Source organism: Aythya fuligula, chromosome 9, assembly GCF_009819795.1.
Source record: "Aythya fuligula isolate bAytFul2 chromosome 9, bAytFul2.pri, whole genome shotgun sequence".
Classification (NCBI taxonomy): domain Eukaryota; kingdom Metazoa; phylum Chordata; class Aves; order Anseriformes; family Anatidae; genus Aythya; species Aythya fuligula.
The window spans coordinates 9,702,868-9,723,531 of NC_045567.1; the positions used below are offsets into that span (position 1 = coordinate 9,702,868).

Below are 20,664 nucleotides of genomic sequence, written 5' to 3' on the forward strand. Positions count from 1 at the left end.
TGACTGTTCAAGTCCCTCTGAAGGAACTAAATCTCCTGAATGGTAATTTTCAGTCATGGAACTTGGAATGATAATACATAAGGGAAAGAGAAAAACTTTCCAAATTCAAGCACAACTTTAATTCAATTCTAATATATTCAGAAGACATCTTCATTCAGCCAAGCTTAACAAAATCATCTGACTGTAATATTGCTAACTTTATGCTGGAAAGAACCTTCAGCCAAAGAAAACAAATTGGGAGCAAAAGCATTGTAAACAACTTTCAAAGCTCTTCATCCACTAGAAGCTATTTTTACCAGAAAGATACAAAGTAGAAATGAATACATTTTCAGTTTTTAGTGCTTTAAATGGTGGCTGCATTCTATTCTGGAAAAAGTCATAGATTTTGTGCAGTCAGTGGAAATCAGCATTTAGTCTCACTGTGTATCAAATGGTTCGCAGAAAGATTAAAAAACATCCTCCATTCTGTTTGTTTCATATGAATGAGGCAAGTTCCTACAAAACACCCTAAAGTATTAAAACTAACCATGCAAAAAATCCACCTTTGTCTCACAAGAAACATAATAACATGACCCTCTGCAAATACTGAGAATTTTAATATTACGTTTTATCAAGGAAACATGAAAGGTTAGACTTCAACAGAGCCTTTGCTATATTGTATGTGCTTATTTGTATGTATTTTGTATACAGTATAGCTTAATCTAGTTACACCTTTAAAAAAAATCAACATCTTGGTTATGTGAAACTCAGTGTTCTGAGGCAAGCCTTTTCATGTCATTAATAAGTAATGAACAGCATCTCCTAGGCTTCTTATGTCAGTGTCCTGTTCATCAATAACTACTCAGAAGACGTGCAAGAAAAAATGAAGGCTCACTGAAGATGCACTGCTGGAATAAGTATTCCAGGGAGCCCAAGTAATAACCTTTTCATGCATTGTCTTCCGAAAAGAATGCCAGCATCATGCTCCATTCCCCTCTGCTTGCAGCTCAACCTTTGAAAAGCCTTTCAAAAATAAAAAAGAGCAGCAACCATAAAAATATCTTTATGAAATTACAGGTTAAGGACTCTCTAAAATGCTTGAAGACGTAAGATCTTAGTAGAGCTGCTTCAGAGAACACAAAAATCTTATCAGGGAAATTTTGGGCAAGAGATCATTCATATTCCTTCAGAATGACTTGGTAAAAAACACAAATACATCATTCACTAGTTTTGAGACCAAAAAAAGGTTTGTATCTGTATCTGATAAAATGGACTTGCTCTGCAAATTTCAAGGGCAATCACTGTATGAATACAGTAAATAGAACAGGAGAAATAAGGGACATTTTAGGTAGGCCATCACTAAATCATTAAAAAAAGGATGGAATTTAAAGCTATGGTCACATTCCTCTTTCAAATAGTAAACCCAGTTCAACAATCCTTTCAAGATCTATGATAAGAGTGGTACCAGGTTTACCCAGCACAACTAGCAAAACAACTTTTCCATTGTAAAAAAAAAAACAAGGAAAGAAAACTTCACATCGGACTTTTAGCCATAGTGCACAGGCAGCAGCAGAAAAAAGCAGAAAACCCCATAAGCTCTGACTGGAAAAGCCTGGTAATGCAATCCAGACCATTTTCATGCTGCAAAAATAGACAAGTTTACATCCTTCTGCGTTATGTGGCAGAGGGTAGAAAACAGTGTTGGGTTCATCTATAAGTCAGGCAGATTCCTTTCTTCACTTTACTACCAATATTCATAATTTTGCTCACTTGTAATTAAGTGTAGCCATCTAAGAAGGGAACAGTTTAAACATAGCACAGACACATAACAGATTTCTTCCAGTACATCAAGGGACTTAGATTTAGATTCAACTAAAACCACAGGATCTAGAATATCATGCTTATGGACACACGACTGTTGAAGCAGTCTTAGTCCATCCTCTTGACCCTTTGTGCCTATGAAAAAAAGCATAACAGAACAGATTTAGGTCAGCCATCCTGCTGTAAACACAGCTGAAAGACCAAGAGGAATTCACAAGCTGGAAAAACAGCAGCCTGTGGGAATTTAGGCACTCTGTTTAACAAGAGAAGATGATAAACTCAGGCGTGACAACTGCTACGCTCTTCTAAACTGTTCTCACCCCAAGTAAAAATCAAACAGCACACAATCACCTAGGTAGCACACAGAGCCACGTCAAAGGAAGGTCCAACTAGACAGATGACAGTGACAGTCTGAGAAGACGAGTATCGATTTTTGGCAAGACACATCATCAGTACTATTATCTAACAGCAGAAAAAGTACAAAGAAGTAGTTTAAGCTACACCAATTTGAGTTAAATTCACTGTTTACTGCAAGGGTGCAATTAGAACTGTTTTGATGGTCCTGGAGCTCCTGTTAACAGGAAAACTGAGATACAACTCTGACCAAAGGTAAGAGACTAGCTATCAGCTCAGTTCTCTTCCATCTCAAAATGAGCAACTTCTCTGCGGGTTATCAAAATTAAGAGGTATAATAAGAAGTCTGTCATACGAAAATTAACTTGTAATTTAAGTTAGCTGTCCACTACAGCAGAAATTCAAATAAGCAGTACTATTCCCAATGATGGAATTAAGACTACTTTTCAAAACCTTCCTCAGAACATCTTCCAAAAAAGAGTTCAAACGATGAATGAACTTGTGAACTTCAAGGTCTCTGTGCTTCCTTTTAAGCTAAAGCATGCAGGCTTGCACTCAAAATACTCCACTCCCGGGTAACATGCTACATCTGATCATCATGAGGTACAATCCTAGCTGGCTTTATATCTGAACTGCATAACAAAGTAGCAGTGTCTAACAAACAATCATGACCAAACAGTGGGGAAAAGAAAATGACCTCCTTCAAGATCTGCCCTTTAGCCCTGCTCTAAATAGAAAGCATCTGATAATACATCTACCCTTGGGCTCACTGCTAAATTTTAGTACAAGCCAACATTTGTTTGAGGGCAGAGCAGTACATGGCTGTGGACAGGATTAGAAATAGAGGTAACGGTTGCTTGCGTTGTAGAACTCTTAAGTCCTTTGGGATGTTCATAAGGGTTATAAATGCCATTGTGAGAGCAAATGTGACCCTTTATTTAAAAATAAAATTAAAGAGAACAATCATCCACCTCAGCCACAGAAGTGTCTCATGTTTCCCTTGTTTCCCTACGAAGGTGTAACAGCAGGAGAGCCACAATCCTCCCTTGGTTCCTCAGAAGCCTTGTGTAAACCAGAGATACTCCAAACCAAGATCCCTCAAGAGGCATAGTTGGCTAGCAGCACCTTGTCCTAGCAGCAGAAAAAAGCATTGTTTCAGCTCAACTCTCCTGCAACTCTGGCAAGCAAGTGAACCAGACTGACCTCGTCAGGCCAGGAAGAGGGACAGCAGCACCAAAGAGACGCCTGAAATTTAACAAGAGATGAGACATTCTTGTAACTACCTACAAGAGGTACAAGAGCAACTTATTCTGAGATCTTCCAAGAATGCCTGTTGGTATTGCAAGCACCTTTTGAAAACCAGAAAGACATGAATAACCTGAATGGTTTAATATCAGCATTACTCCATAATCTTAGATACGCTCCCTAACAAGCTTAACTCCTCTCCCCCCAGCACTACCACCACAGAATAACAGTACTATGAAAACATGTTCCAGGTGTCTGAAATCACAACAGGGGCAAGTACATACCTGAAAAACATTGCTTCCTTAAATATATTAGGGCACTCAAGGCATTAAAAAGGAAAGAAAATGCTAGTAGTTTTGTTCTCACTAATGGTTTTGTGATCTGGAGCCCCACGTAGGCTGACACAATATGTAGCTCTTTACTGTGAGGCAGTGGCACAGACTGCCCAGAGAAGCTGAGGATGCCCCACTCCTGGAAGCGCTTGAGGCCAGGCTGGATGGGGCCCTGGGCAGCCTGGGCTGGCGGGAGGCATCCCTGCCCAGGGCAGGGGGCTGGAACTACACGGTCTTTGTGGTCCTTTCCAACCCAAGCCATCCTATAATTCTATAATTCTGTGTTCCTAATGACCAGAACTACAAGAACCTTACCTGTTTTGGGCCCAAGTCTTAGCCATCTTCTTTCTCTCTACTTCACCCAGGCCCTAATTCACCCGCTACCCTTTCTCCAATAACCATGGCTGTATTTTTACCCCAGATCTCCTCTCACCTGGACTGTGAGGACGCCACCTCTCACCATCCCTCCGTGACCCAGCCAGACGCCAGCCTCCTTCATCATCTTCCCCATTTTGTTCCTCCCTGAAGATGCGCCAGTTCTCGCTCTCAGAGCGTATAAACTCGTGTTTCCTCCCCGTTGCTGCTGTCCCACCTTCCTCAAAATTCGGTCTCACTGCAAAGAAAACACATAAGTGAACATGCATCCAGTCTAGAAAAATGCATCCAGTCTTCAGGTATCTAGAAACAAATTTTTTAATCTTGCTCCAGACAGAAAGCACCAGGAGGGGTGACAGGAGTCTAACAGAAGAATGGAAGTTTACAGAAAGGAATGTCTGACAGGAAGACAGATTTCGTAAATTCCTCCACATCGTAATGTACCTTGGGATGGAAAAACTGAGCAAAAGAGTGTGGATACACATATAAAAAATACACAGAAGAAAGCAACATATACAAGCAATTCTAACATGGATAGGAATGGCAAAAGAAAAGATGGCAGATTGAGAGACAGAGGGAAATATAAAAGGTAAGAAACCAGAGCATGCAGAAAGAATAAACCACTGTATCATGAAAAGACTCATGCTAAAGAAAAGTGAGGATACAGTTAAAACTGTAAACATTGCACACGTTTTACATAAACCAAAAATATTTTCTACTTGCATATTAAAAAGAATGTGAGCTATGTATTTAATCCAGTAAAACGTACTTCATTCTTGCAAAATTTTAGGAAGGACTGAAAATCTAAAGTAGCATTAAGGATTAAACAAAGTGTTTTACACAGTTATATACATTTACATCGTAGTGTTAACATTACCCCGTGAATACATCTTCTGGAGAGCTTAGATCAGTATGTTAACACAAGTAACTATGCTCAAGCTTAATGAAGAGCCTGCCAAAAGTTTAGGAGATTGGATAGTCTTTTAGTTCCTCATTTACACTACGGTTTGTTTAATATGAAACAAATGTCTCAGGTATTTAACGAAGAGCAACACTGTCACAAAAGGATGATATAGGTCGCTTTTGTGAACAGAATTCACATTATATGCCAGTAATTTTGAGCTAGACACTGCTGCTCTTACAGTTGACTCTTCCTGATGAGGAGCCACTACTGCTGAAATAAACAGTAGTGCTAACTTCAGGACGTATGGATCATGTATTTCTTCAAGTCTGTGTAGCACCAGAATTTTCACAGGAACCATGATGTCACTTGACTGATAGCACTGACCAGTGCTAATTTGAAATATTTAAAAAACAAACAAAAAATAAGTATTCAAATACCAGAGAAAGGTACACCGAGTTTTCCTTAGGTCTTACAACCCAGAAATAAAATATAATATGTAATATAAAGATTGTATAATACACCTGCTTGCTTAAGACAGGAAAAAAATGACTGCATTAAATGTTTCCTACTGCAGGAATCTTAAGTGACATTTTAAATAATTTAATTTAGGAAGGGCCAGAAATTGTTCACTCATTTTTTCCATTAACTGAAAAAGCTGCATGTGAAGAACAGGAAATACAGAGAACCTAAAATGCTATGGCTTACAGAGTGTCCATTTAGAAGAATTCAGAAATTTTTCATATATAATGATATTGCATTCTGGAGACAGAAAACAAAACACTGCCTTTGGACCTTGCAGTATGCTTGAAAATAACCAACAACCCTTCTCCACCATCTCAAAACACTGACAGAAAAACTCTTTTCCTTTCTTCAGATCAAAGTTCTCACAGTAAACCCTTTCAGGGAGAGGCTGTGTTGGAAGAGTGCAGGTGAAACTAAATCAGAGCACAACCCCAAGATGTTTCCAGTTTCTTCCAGCTTCCCACATTCCAGGTTCACACAAAATACTTTCCTAACTGTTACAAGAACAAGTTTCTAGAAGAATTTATTTATTAAGGTTGTGTGGCCTTGACCTAGCAAGTAAACAGGAGAGGCAGGAAACACCCCAACAATTGAAGACACAAGAATTCTTCCCACCCTGATAGTCACCCGATGACCTCAGAAAGGTAACTGGCACACACTCTTATGTTGTTTCTGTGTAAAGGAAAGGTTAAAAAGTACATGGGCTAATTTGAACTATACCATCAGTATCAACAGGCAGTCTCAGCTATGAAGCTGAATATAACCCAGATACACATTTCCTTCAGCGTCGGGAACGCCTGCCTAAAGAAAACCTCTGCACTTGCTGTGCTCTGAGAACAAAGTTTTTATAACAGTGTATTAGGAAGTCTTTACTGAATAGAAAACACAACAGCAGAGCCCAACTGTCTGAAAGCAAAATACACAGAGATCATCAATAGAGCAGCCCAGGAGAGAACTGCAATCCAAGAGATCGGGTGAGACTAAGAAACAGAGGATAAAGGATATGGCTCATTCTTTCTCTGAATTTTTGGGAAAAAAGGAACATTTAATACATTTTATTCTGCAGCACACGACACAAGCTTGTTTTTCCTCACGGAGGGTTACCAACAGAAAAGTTATTCGATTAGCTATTTTCAGTCTTGAAAGTCTTACTTTTAAAGACATCTATTCTTTTCAGAAGAATTCACAGCTATTACCTGACACTCATTTAACGCAATATTAATTTAGGAAGTTATAAGAGATCCTACCAATTAAGAAAAAAATTCATTTCAGCATTATATGTTTGTGAGGATGGCATCACCTGTGATTCTAAAAACCTTTTTAAGCAAAGCAGCACTCCAGTGTGTTACATCAGGTAACACAACATACTTCTGTGAAAACAAGGAAAATGCAGTGTATCGGGACATACTTACGTTTCCTGGTACCGAGACACCACAGCAAGCAATATTCAAAGACAGCAAGATATGTGCCAAGACAGATCAGTCTATACGTGATATTGAACATGACCAAACAAGAAACCAGCTCTGTACCAAGTGCTACTATATTGCCTTTGCAAACTGTTCCTAGATCTGAGAACACTCATTTCAGCTGAAATGACTTAGTTTACAGAGTCAGAATTTGGCAATGTTTTAAGGATGAAAAAACTAAAATGCAATCTATGGTTTTGCTTTGGACTAATTGACTGGACTTCCTGATGAGAAGGAGCAGTAAAAGGGCACCTCTGTTCAAGTCTGTCACAAAGCCAGCAATGGTGTTTACAGAAAACTTCAGATAGAGCCCAGTGGTATTCAGCCAAAAAAAGCCTACAGCTGTGCAGCATGGAGTGGAAGGGAGACTAACCATGAAGAGCAGGACTGGGATGTGGGGACAATCCCACAGCAACATGTTCACACAGAGAACTTACTGCTATAACAGCAAGTAACTGACATTCCCCATGCTGTCCTGCCACATTTCCTACGACATGCTCAGTGTTCAGAGAGAAAAGGCAGGAAAGCAATTATGGCAGTGACGCCATTTCCTCTGAACAGGGGAAAAACTAGCTGAGTCTACCGAGTACTTGAATTTTCATCTACTCTTTCTGCTACACACTACACATTTCCACAAGAACAGGACATCGGATAAAAAGAATCTTTTGCAGTTTGTGTTTTTAAAAGCATTCATGTAACTTTGCCTAGATTATTATGTAGCTCAATTTATGGAAGCAAAACCCAAGTGGCCTTAAGATAACAATTCCAAAGATGTGCCACCTTCTCATTTGGACAACACCTGACGTGCTGGGGACAATACAGGAACAGATACATAGTGATAGTGACTCACTTGGAGCCAAATCAAGTAACAGAAATTTGGAATTCTGATGCCAGTTTTTCATTCCGTATTTTCTCTCCCTCCATAAATTCTCAATCCCAACAGCAGGTCTCAAAAGCATACCATTCAAATACCACTCAATTTTTTTCACTAAGACCATCATTAGCCACTGGCACAGGTATGCGTGAGCCACTAAATTGACATTAACAGAAGACTTGAGTTCTGTAACGCACACCTGGAAATAACAATACTATAGCTATTTCATCTGCTGTACGATCACCTTGTTTTCAAGATATTCAGTTGAATCATGTTAGAAGACATTCAACTGGACATAAGCTTTCTACAGTGCAAAACACGATTTTAAGAAAATGCTTCTTTAAAAAAAAATGCCCACATCACCCTACTGGTGAATAAGAGGCCTTCTTCAGAGGAAGTTTGATTTGCTGGAGTATAGAGGGAAGAGTCAAGGGCAGATCACATCACATTGTCCTAGCTGCTTACTGACATGGTGGGAATACATTATTTTCAGTGCTTCTGAAGGTCACACCATGCCTATCACCATTTTCAGTGCTGTGCCTGAACATGTATTAAAAATGTTCCATGCTAATGAAGCAAAGTATTAATGTTTTGCAATTTAGGGTTGGGGGAAGGTTAAAGAAAAAACGAGGGAGGATTTTGTTTCCTAAGCAGGAAAGTCTACATTAATAATTTTCCCAGCAGGCCTTCAGTAGTTTTACTGCAAACAACCACAGCCTTTGTTTCTCAGATCCTCTTACATCTGACGTTCGATCAAAGCTCTCACATCAGCAGCTCACAAAGGGGGGAAAAAAGTGTGAACTACAACTGCATTACAATGTTGTCCTCAGAGTCAGGTTTAGTACTGCAGCATGATGGCCACTCCGCGCCTTCCTTCAGCTAAAACATCTTCCTTAGAACTCTTCCGGCTTGTTCCAATTTAAGTGAGAGAGAGAGAAAAGCTGAAGTGAAAATGGTTTCACTTGCTACATGGAATCAGTTTCACCACATCTTTAAAGGCAGCAACTTACCTAATCTGTATTGTTTCATTCCCGGGCTTTAGCAAAATCCTGTGATTAATTCCATGTTTTCACAAAGGAGCAATGTGGAGGTGGAACAGAAGTGGCCAGATCTACATCTTCTGACTAGCATTAAAGCCACATACACACAGTTCAGCAACACCCTCCGGAGACCACAGGCTATACTATTTGCTGCAGCCTCTGCCTTTTTTTAAAAAACAAACAAAAGAAACAAATGCTGACACTCAGGAGCTTGGGACTTAATTAGAAGAGGAAGCAGCAATGAAACTGTTTCCCTTTTCACATCAACAAACAGTAGTTGACACTGGTTAGGAAGAAACCATCACAGAACAGTTTGTATTTTAGAGCAGCAACATCAGAGCTTTTTCCACTCAGATTTTCCAGAGGAATTTTGGCCTTCTGAACTTTCAAGTAAAACTTTTAAGATTATACAAACCTAAATAATGATCTTGATTAAGGAGGGGAGAGGAAAATGCACCCCTTCTCCAAGTAATGGTTTGAGGGTTTCTCCTTGGCTGCTAAGGGTTTGTGTTGGGTAAAGAAATGCTCCTAACAAACCAGCATTCTTTTCCACATGATCAGAGCTAACTGGCCCCCCTGCAGGCAAAGTGACCAATCGAATCAGCTTCAGATGAAAACCAACCCCCCTGCATTATAAACAGAGGAAGGAGACATACAAACCCCCTTTTTTCCCCGTCCTTTTTATTTTCTTTTTTTTTTTAGAAGGAGATCTCTACCAACCACTTGTAGGAAGTTTCTTGCCAGCACTGGCCCAGTCCCTTCTCTGGAGCCCAGGTGTTCCCCTTCTCCTGCATACAGGCAAACCCTTCAAAGACTGGTAAGTACACAAAACTTTTTTTTTCCTATCATACATTTAGAATTTACTCTGTCATTGCATAATGAAAGAAACTGAAGTTGCTTCTCAGGGCATGGTTTTATTTCTAAAATAAAAAAACTTGCCAAATTACGTATCCAAAAAAATCTACTGAAAAAGAAAAAACTCTAAGATGACCATGGACATAACAGCACACAGCAAAACCGAAGTCACCATGCAATGCACTTTCAGAAGGCTTTCAAGATGAGAAGGATTGGTAAGACTCTGCACTGCTCTGCCAACAAGGGAGCACTGCAGCCTACTGCTAAGGTAGGCAGGTGTTATGCAGACAAGTGATAGAGGAACATCTTCCTCCTCTTCTTGCTGTGTTCATCAACTCAGCATTTAACTGCAGTTCCATCATAAATTAAAAAAAAATAAGCTCCATCTATTCAAGCTCACTTTTATAATTTCTAATTACATCTCATGCCTTTGATCACTTTCAGTCGCTGCATTCTGACTGTGCTTGTGAACATGGTGTTGTAAGCTAGCGCTGCTGCTTAGGGAACCACATACGAGCAAGTATGAATTCCCAAATCTTAGAAACTCAGTTGTTCTAGACAAGCCATTGGAAAGTCCGCAGCACATAGTGCAGGACTGCTCTTCAAAACCAACTAGTTCCACAAAAATGAACAGCTGACTTCTACAGCCTTACATCAAGTAACATCCTCACTCAACTCTAAACTTACTCTATCATTGTCATTTTGTATTAAGTATTCTTGGTGAAGGATTCAATATATATTAGCATTTTAAAACCATGAAAGTGTTTAACCAGAGTAGTTTCAAGTTCTTCTGCTTTTCTAAAGGTGGCCAGACTAGTTGGCCTAATGTTTAGATGCTACTTCATAATAATTAAGGTTTGAACAGGCTATGTGAAAAAACATTATATAAATTGTACATTACAGATCTTCCCAAAAATCAAGTCTTTAAGAAATCTTCCTTTCTGTGCCATAAAGACATACTCTACTCACCCATCTCTTTTTTTTTTAGTGCATTCTGTAGTAAACAGTCACAGAATGTCATAAGAACAAGCTCTCACATCCAATACTTTGTGGTATTTGTTTTGAAAAGCATGACTTGGGCTCAGCAAATTAAAGTTTGCATTTTTACTACTTCTTTATACATGTATCAAGTCCTGAAAATTTGCCTTAATTCTGTAAACCGCTCCGAAAAAAGGATTGTCACAAACTACTCTCATTCATCTACATGAAGTATAAGCTACAAAACCTAAAGGAGAAACATGTTTGAAATGTTAACTATCCTACTAACAGCTGCAGCATAAACTTTCAATTAAAGTAGTTATACTAACCGAATTTCCTCCTATTTTAAGATTGTCCCCTAATGCAAACCGTATGATCCAGTCATGTTGTCAATACTGGGGAAAAAAAAAAAAAAAAAAAAACACTTTTCCTCATGCTAATATCAAAGCATCAAGGATTGCCAACCACTGGAAAAACACTAATACTGAGATTTTAATAGCATCAAAGTGCCTTAAACTGGTAAACTTAAGTTTGTTCCTGTTGCAAAATCCAGAGGCAGTAACACATCTGAATGATCAAAGCTTACAGCAAGCAACTAGATGTTTAAATCTGAAACACGCACAAGATTACCTGGACCCAGGTCAAGTAAAGTGGGAATGTACACACTCTCGAAAGGGGCATGCCAGTATCACTTGGGTCCTAGTAAATCTTCAAATTCTGCTACACTTGAAAGCAGGTTTTACAGTTACTCTCAGCCAACAGCAGGTCCTCTTTACTGCTTTGCTGTTGTAATGGAGCAGCACACTGCCCCAAATCCCTTCCATCATCAATTGGAAGAGATTTGGTGAAGAGTGGAAGTTGGGCAGGTATGGTAACACTGTAAAAGTCTCTCCTGGACAAAGCTCCACATAGAGGTATTCAGGCTCCTTTAAAGGGTTGCCTGTGTAATAGGTGTACCAAGATAAAATCAGGCTGAAAGTGTCACTTTTCAGTGCCTTCACCTGGGAAGGCAAACAAAGAAAAATGAAGACTGCTACAAATGAGTTCCCACCAATCCTACTGGAGTTGTAACACCTGAACTCCTGCTGTCAAGAGAAAGGCTAAGTAAGGGATGCTTAAAAGATGAGGAAAGCATTGCAGTAGAATAAAGCCACAATAATACTTCAAAATTAGTGTCACAACACAGACGATCTCAATAAGAAAAGTGAAGTGCAGGAGGACAGGTCTGTTGGATCACAAATTTCAGAAATGCAAACAATATTATAGAGCTGTGAGACGAGATTATTATTACATATAAATCAGTGGCATGTCAAGTCAGGTTAGAACCTGTCTAACTGCTACGTGAAACTGTAGTACTCACCTTATCTTGATCTGTCTTACAAGATTGCATAAAAAAATCCAGAATGAGGAACATCGGTAGTAAAGTAAGAGGTTTAAAAACAAAACCAACTAAAAGAATTGCCAAACACCCTAGAGTTGGTGATAACCACTGATTTTTCAAAAGACTGGAAATTTTAGAAAGGATTAGCACTGGAAAGCATTAGCAACACTGAATCCAAGTTAAACACTGGTCAGCAGGTCAAGAGAAATTTAGATATCATATTTAACAGTTCCTGTCTTTCCACTGAGGGATTATCAGAAGGAACAACCCAAAGTCACAATTTCACAAGCCAGCAACAAGGAAAAGCCAAGCCAGACAAATAGCACAACATTAAGGTTAAAAGATGACATTAGAGAAACTTAAATTGGAAATTCTACGCATTTAGCAGTGAAAACATATTACCCAACAAACACTGCAGAAGTCAAGGTTGCCTATCTTTCCTAAAACATACACGCTTTCAAACTGGGGTTGATATGGGGATATCAAGGAGTATGCTGTGCAGTGGACTGGATCAGACCAGGTGTTCCAAACTGTACCTCCCAATTTTATTCATCAGTATTGGAGGAGAGGATATTTAAATTTTTGACTACAATGAACAAGCAATAAAGTATGCAGAAAACTGTAATTCTAGTTCAAATCTGAAGTCACATTTACTATTAAGTTGACTGTTTTTGCAAATTCAGAGGTCTGATCATGCAGCCTGAACAAGCTATTTCCCAAAAGGCAGCTGTTCTTTCACCTTTTGTTCTGAACCAACTGTATTGCTCTTGGAGCCTCTTTGCAGTTTCTTAGCAATTTTTCACCCCAAGAAGTTCAGACTTGTGGTCCTTCAAGTCATTAACAACTTCTGCAAAAAAAACAAGAACAATTTCTGAAGCAAAGCTTCCAATATTATCACTGCCATCTCATCAGCTACCTAATATTTTAAGCAGTCCTAAGCAAGAAAAATCAGAGGCCTGTATCAAATGAGGCCCGACCAGTTACCTGGTTAACCTCACGGGCAATGCCCCTGCTCAGAGTTTAAAGGAGCACCAAGAAGGTACCACTGTAAAATGCAGTGCTGGAGACTAACAGAGGTTCTCTTTCCCAAGTACCTTTGAAATATCAGTAATCGATCTTCCTCCACAGAAAACATCCTAGAAAGCCTGATTATGAAGACTGACTAGAGTTTTTTTCAGAGCTTTAAGTGAACATTAAGTGATTAACCGCCACCCTAGAAAGCTCTTTAATCAACAAAATTGAGACACTACGATACTGACAGCATTTTGTGAGAGCGAAGTCCGTTGCTTTTGAGTATGTTACCTTAACATGGATACGTGGAAGATCTGAAGCGTAGCCAAGGCAACATATTACATTAAGTATGCTTTTCTTTTCCTCTTAACCTATTTAACACTGTAAATGAGGATTCTGTCAGCAACCAGTCAGTACCAGATTCACATTATCTTGGCATATGTTTTACAAGCCCAAATTACATGGAGGCTATGAAGCAGATGCTGCCCTTCAAAATACCATGAGAATTTACACAGACTAGTTTGTTTTTTTTTTTTCCAAGAACGTATGAGGTTGCACCCAGAGGCATTTTGTTCTGCAAGTGTTCTCCTCTATTCAAACAAGGGAGTGCTTCTTGTAAGCACTGATCACTCTAAGATAAAACCAAGGCACTTCCCGCAGTTCATTCCACACGTGGTCCCCATCACACTTCTTATTTAAAGACAACCATTTTCCAGCTCCTTCAAGGCAGTGCTGTTCTATATCTTAGCATTAGGACTGTGCTTTACAGCCAAGTCACTAATCTTCTGGTACATGAAACATTTAAAGTTGTACTCGGGCTACTGTAAATTTCATAGCAACGCAGCAAGACTCGAAGTTATTTATTTAGAGAGCTATAGACTGACTACACCACAGATCAAATGCAGAAGAATATGGGGGGGAAGAGATGGGTTGTGTGCTATGGACTATAGACAGAATACACACACAGAAAGGAAAGTGGAAAAAATATCAGATTCCACTCAGGCCATCAGCTACCCTAACTGCTTTGACTACAGCATGGATAGTAGAAATATTTGAATGACTTTGAGTACCTACAGAAGGGAAAAAATGATACTACGTAAAGTAGTTGTGATGGTAATCCTCATACTTCAGTATGCATTAAGCATAAGGAGAAGCCAAAGAATGTTTTATAGTTACTTAAGTTTATTTTCAAGATGAAGTACACAGTCACGAAAACCACTGGTTTACAGGATCAAAGAACACATGACAAATGTGGACGACTTTCTTGGAAGTCTTTTCCAACCTTAATGAATCTATGGGGGTTGGATGTGGTGCTTAGGGACATGGTTTAGTGGGTGGTATCAGTGGTAGAGGGATCACTGGACCAGATGATCTTGGAGGTCTTTTCCAACCTCTATGATTCTATGTCATGTTATACCTTTCATCAACTCATTCTGAAATTCAGGGTATTAAAATCTCATGTTTCAACATAAAACTAAGATGGCATTCTTGAGTTGGGGGGTGAATCCAATTCCTCTAGCCTGTACATACACAAGTATTACACACTGAGATGGCTGCAATTCAGAAAAAGGTCAAAATTGATGAGAAATGTACAAATTTCATTAAACATACTATGTAAAACTATGACTTCCAGAACTTACATATGTTTTAAAAATCCTCCTCTATTCTGTCAACAATCATCCTCACAGCCATTTTTAAGTAGGTCATGCACATTATGTCTATTTTATATGGACCTGTATTTATTTTAATTGTACCACGTGAACATTAAATATTTAGTATTTATAAAATTTATGGATTTGGGTGGCCAGTGTCTTTTCAAAGATACTCAGCATCTCTGACAAGTTTGCTAAGTTTTGAGATATAAAATTAAACTATGAAGCCTAACACATAACATATGCAAGTATCCATTTTGCTTCCCAAATATCCAATTCTACTTTCAACCCCCTAATGCCCACACAACTGCTATCCTATTTTCCTTTCCTATTTGGACACAAAAATATACTGCCTTGACAGACTAAGTTTCAAAGTGTATCAGTGCATTTTCAGTATTGGTTTCCTGTTCCTTCTATCCTCTGCTCCCAGAAATTAACTCAAGACTCACAGAAACTGCTATGCCTTGAATGCTGTAATTCTACTTAGTGGTTACAGACAGCAGTCATTTCTTGAGCTAGAAAAGTCTGAATTGAAATCTGTTTTGGTAGAAGATTGGCAAATTACAGCATCCCCTAAAATACATAATCATGTTAGAAAACAGCAATATATATTTTCATAATAGATTTGTTAATAGTATTCATAATAATATTGGTAAACTACTATACTCTGCTTTAGTTACAAAAATTAAACTGATCATTACAGAGCTGAACCAGTAAAAGACAGATCAATTACTTCTCAAATACTACGTGCCTAACTCCTTCCCCTCCTGCAAATAGTTAAAGCACGTGACTCAAATATAAATTTAGGAAGGTAAAGTATGCAAGTTTTACATAAATGACTAAGCAGGGAAAACTTGAAAAGTAGTCAGATTTTTAAACTTAATCTTTTTTAGCAAAGTATTACCACAAACAGTGGTAAATTCCACTCCAAGCTCCTGATTTAATCTTCTCCGGATTGCAATGTATAAGCCCTCCTTTGTTGGCTGTGGTATTTCAACCCCTGCTGATGTGTCAAAAACTGTGAACATTAGGCAAAATACAAATAGGCTGCATTCTATCAGACTATTTTCCTTTTTTCTCTTTTCCAGAAGATGAGAACAGATATGATAGAGAGCAATAACACCAAATCCAGTGCTCCCCTCCTGACCCAAAGATACCTGAGGATGGTCACGAAGGATGGACACAGCACGCTCCAGATGGACGGTGCCCAAGGAAAAGGTCTGGCATACCTCCGAGATGCATGGGGAATATTAATGGACATGCGCTGGAGATGGATGATGCTTGTCTTTTCCGCTTCTTTTGTCATTCACTGGCTAGTCTTTGCAGTGCTTTGGTATGTGCTAGCCGAGATGAATGGGGACCTGGAGTTGGACCATGATTCTCCACCTGACAACCACACTATATGTGTCAAGTACATCACCAGTTTTACAGCTGCCTTCTCCTTCTCACTGGAGACACAACTCACTATTGGTTATGGCACTATGTTCCCAAGCGGGGACTGTCCTAGTGCTATTGCCCTGCTTGCAATACAGATGGTCCTGGGGCTCATGCTGGAAGCCTTCATCACAGGTAACCTTTCACATTCAATCTTTAGCTACAGTAGGTTTAATGAAGCCATTAAATAAATGAAGTCAGAAATAAATATCAGTGATATTTAAGAGAAAAAAGAGCTCAGATCAGTCACTAAAAGAATAATGAGATTTTAGCTATGTAATGTTAAATTTTTCGCTAAAAGGCATAAATTAGGTGGTAACAAGATTTGTATTAGAAAGTTCCACTATTCGTTGCTTGATACTTGTGGTAGCTCCCTACTTTACACTCTTAAATAACTTCTTATACCATGACCTCTCCATGAGGAGAGATTCTTCTCAATGGAATTAAAATGTATAAAGTCAATTTATTTTGATTAATAGTTATAAAGTTTATTTTTGTCTAGGTGAAGTATTTTTGATGAGATTTTTATTCATCTTTAACTCAATATCCCCCAGTACCCAATGTAACAAAAAAAATTAGGGTGACAGTCATTTGGAGATATTTTAAGTTTCTTAAAATAATTTTCAGGTTTAAAGTATTTCAGTAGCTTTAAATAAACAGGTTTACTGCACATGAAGAAATATCTTCTCCAGTGGTAGCTTGCCAAGATTACGTACTCTTGCTAATTATAGTACATAGTAAGAGAACAGCCTAAATTTTCAAACAACACAGGCTGACACTAGGAAGACCACATGCACTCAAGTCTGTTTTTGATTCTTTGGACTGCTTTACCTAGCTCAGTGACTGTAGCCAACCAACCCAGGCACAATGCTCATATTCACCACATTCCTTCCCACGACACAGGTGCTTTTGTGGCAAAGATTGCCCGACCGAAGAACCGGGCGTTCTCCATCCGTTTCACCCGCTCTGCTGTGGTGACACACATGGAGGGGAAGCCATACCTCATGTTCCAGGTGGCCAACACACGCTCCAGCCCGCTCATGAGTGTCCAGATTTCTGCTATTCTTTACCAAGAACAGGAGAATGGTCAGCTGCACCAAACTAGCATTGACTTCCACCTAGACAGCATTACTTCAGGCGAGTGCCCTTTTTTCACCTTTCCACTGACCTACTATCACTCTATCACTCCATCCAGCCCACTGGCTGCTCTCCTCCAAAGAGAGGCTGCTCACCATTTCGAGCTGGTCATCTTTCTGTCGGCTGTGCAGGAGGGTACTGGAGAAATGTGTCAAAGGAGGACATCCTACCTCCCCTCAGAAATCATGCTGTACCATCGTTTTGCTGCTGTGCTAGCCCGCAGTGCCAAAGGTGAGTATCAGATCAAGATGGAGAATTTTGACAAGACTATTCCTGAGTTCCCAGCTGTGGCTGACTCGAAGAGTCCCAAAAGGACTGCCAAGGAGATCCGCATCAACGGACAGCATGCTGACAGCTTCCAGCTCTCTGAGACTGGCCTCACAGAATAGATCGAACAGACTTGGAACTTTGTGCTTTTTTTTAATTATTACATTAAAATTTCAGGTCCCATTTACAACCATCCGTCCTTGGCTGCCACCATCTTTCTCATACTCCCATCATTCTAATTACAAGGTGATATGAAGAGCGAGGAGAACTGGTATGCCCATGTAAGCTGGGGAGAGACTGGATTAATCACCTAGAACAAAGTCAGGTACAAGAATCACAGTACTAATTCTGGGAAATTAAAAGAGCTACCTGCTGAATTCACCAGACTATGATTAAAGCTGCACTGACCCTGAAAAGGAGAGACCTCCAAAGCTAAACAAAGTCCTAATTGAACAGCTTGTGACACGAAGGACAGCAACAACAGAAAAAAAAATCACTCTAAACCAATACGGGGTCATTCAGTAAATACGTTAGTACTGGGATAAGCAATTCAGTTGATCCGAGACCCTAATTTTTCTGTTCTTAACTCTTTGGGGATACGGGGTTATATCAGTTTTCAGATGGCTGAACTGACTCTTCAAAAGTACTGCCAATCTCTCATGGCAGTGAAAAGCACCCCTGCTGTGCTTGCTTGTTAGTTAAAATTGTAAATACTAACTGTAGTTCTTCATTCTTTCAAGTAAGAGGAGAACACATCATCTCAAGATAGGTCTATGAAGACGCTATTAAAAAATCTTGATGCATATGGCAAATGCTGCAGTGAATTTTTTTTTTTTTTTGCATTTGGAAACAATGAGTAAGTTATTTAGGAGTGGAAAACAAACTATTCTAAATGAGTTAATGTGCTCTTTCGAAAGGACAATAGATTTCATGTGTTCTCAGCTTTGCGCAGCTTGTCTCAAGTAGGTGTGACCCAGGAGGATACACTACGCCCACATGAGAAAGAGAACTGCATCCATTTATATTCCATGCTTTCATCAATACCTGCCTGTACACACAGCACAGAAGTATTTACAAAGACACTTGAATCAATTTTAAAATAAAAAATTAAAACAAACTGTACATGAGACTTCCGTATTTAAGTGCCTCGTAAGTCTACTGCAATTAAGACAATCTCAATAATTAAGACATTCTAAATAATTTAAAAAGCTAAAGCATGAATAATTATCCATCATTCTGTTTACAAACTCTTAACAAAAGCAACATCTATTATGATTTTTCATATCTGAACAGTCAAATTACAAAAAAAGTACAAGTTGTCTTTCAAAGGTAAAAGATACTTCTCAGAAACAAAGATGGCACAGATAACTTTCATTTACGAATCAAATACTCTACCAAACATGTTTCCTTTTTACTTAATCGGTCAACAGCAGGAAAAAAGAAAAGAAAAAAAAAGGTCTGAAGCCATCTGTTGAGATACCATTAACTCAATTCTTCAAGCCTCAAAATTCATTTAATTGAAATGTATTCACAATGCAAAATAGCTGAGCAAAAAGCCACTTGGTCTTACGGTCCACACTTCCAAATCTCTATGATGTGATGACTGAAAATACAGCACAACTCTTCTGTGCCAGCAACTGCTGTAGTCACTACAGAGTCACCCTCTTCGGAAATGGAAACAGCAGCCCCAGAGAGCCATTTCACAAAGGGGGGAAGAAAGAGGCAGAGGGCCTGTGTCTTCAGTGCAATTCCACTCTCGTCCCAAATTTCGTTAAAAATTGCCTGCCTACATTCAAGATCTTAAGAGAGATCTGGTATCTGGTTTTATTACAGATATTCTCAAAGTCTTTCTTGGAATTTAGTTTTTACATGGAAGTACTCACAAACACTGTGGAGCTTACAGAGTAACATCATCATATTACATTGCCTTCATCCCTACTTTCCCATTGTTGACCCCACATGCAATTTAAAGATCTTTCCGTCCACCCTTCTATCAGCACCAGTAACTGTCAAGTATTTCCTAACAGCATTTTCTTCATGTCTCATATCCTCTGCCAATATAATGCATTGAGAAAAGTCTTACAAATTAAGAACCAGGTACAAGAGCAGAAGAACAGATTTGTGTCAGTATTACTTCCATGAATTAATGAAGAGCAGTGTTTTGTGTGATGTATTTTTTCTGTATCTCACATACTCCAGTCTCAAACAAACCAATTATTCTAAAATTCAGATGTATAATCCCAATAGAGTGGCACAGTAATCTCACCTTCTAGAACCAAAGTTATAAAAAACTATTTCTAATTTCAGTTAGCATCTAATCACCAAGTATAGGTTGCTTAGGTCAATTTCTAAATTGACTTGAGACTTCCAAGTTGTCCTGTTCAAATCACTTTCTATTTATAGATCTGGTTTAAAAGTGGCTACAGCAGCACATATAAAGAAAAAACTGTTTAGTATATGCTAGATGCAGTGTCACATTACATTTTGGAATGTACAGCTGAAGAATACTACTGAAGCAAGTTAGACATACAGACAACTGTAGTTATTTCAGAATAGCTACAAAACAAGAGGTAGACAGATCACCACTATTACTTTTACAATTCTGCTGATTTGGTGAGCTGTGGATGTCTCATGAAATATTGGAAATACACTATGGCCCAGATCCAAATACAAACCTAGAAGAATTGTTGATTAGCTCTGATGCAACAGAATCGCATTCTATACTTGCACTAACACTGAGAGCCCTCTGATGATGAACCTTCTTCGCAGATACCTCTTGCTAGCAAGGTAGGGAAGAAAAATAAGCAAGGTAAAGGAAGTGAAAGCATGGTTCAAAGCAATTCAACACCCTTTGTATCTTCACTTGAGCACCCTTTTTATATTCAAGCTTCTTTAACCTAACCAGTAAATACATATTAAACAGAATTCAATCAGGTTTCACAAATGAATTTCTAAATGTCTAGTTTAATCTACATTACAATTATTTATTACCAGTGTGTAATTGCTGGTAACTAATCAAATCCCCTCAGCTACTAAG

General features: G+C 38.8%; 2 protein-coding genes across 5 annotated transcripts in view; one reads left to right on the forward strand and one right to left on the reverse strand.

Annotated features, from left to right (window-relative positions):
- The window catches only part of GIGYF2 (GRB10 interacting GYF protein 2), a 67,833-nt gene that overhangs the window by 24,581 nt on the left and 22,588 nt on the right, over positions 1 to 20,664 (reverse strand). For all 4 annotated transcript variants that reach the window (XM_032192914.1, XM_032192912.1, XM_032192913.1 and 1 more), the window contains exon 7: positions 4,165 to 4,344. In XM_032192914.1, the coding sequence (XP_032048805.1) occupies positions 4,165 to 4,344 (180 nt within the window). The remainder of the gene's footprint in view (positions 1 to 4,164; positions 4,345 to 20,664) is intronic.
- On the forward strand, positions 15,881 to 17,749 carry KCNJ13 (potassium inwardly rectifying channel subfamily J member 13). The gene is made up of 2 exons (XM_032192907.1): positions 15,881 to 16,358; positions 17,127 to 17,749. The coding sequence occupies exons 1-2, from the start codon at positions 15,881 to 15,883 to the stop codon at positions 17,747 to 17,749; spliced, it is 1,101 nt and encodes a 366-aa protein (XP_032048798.1).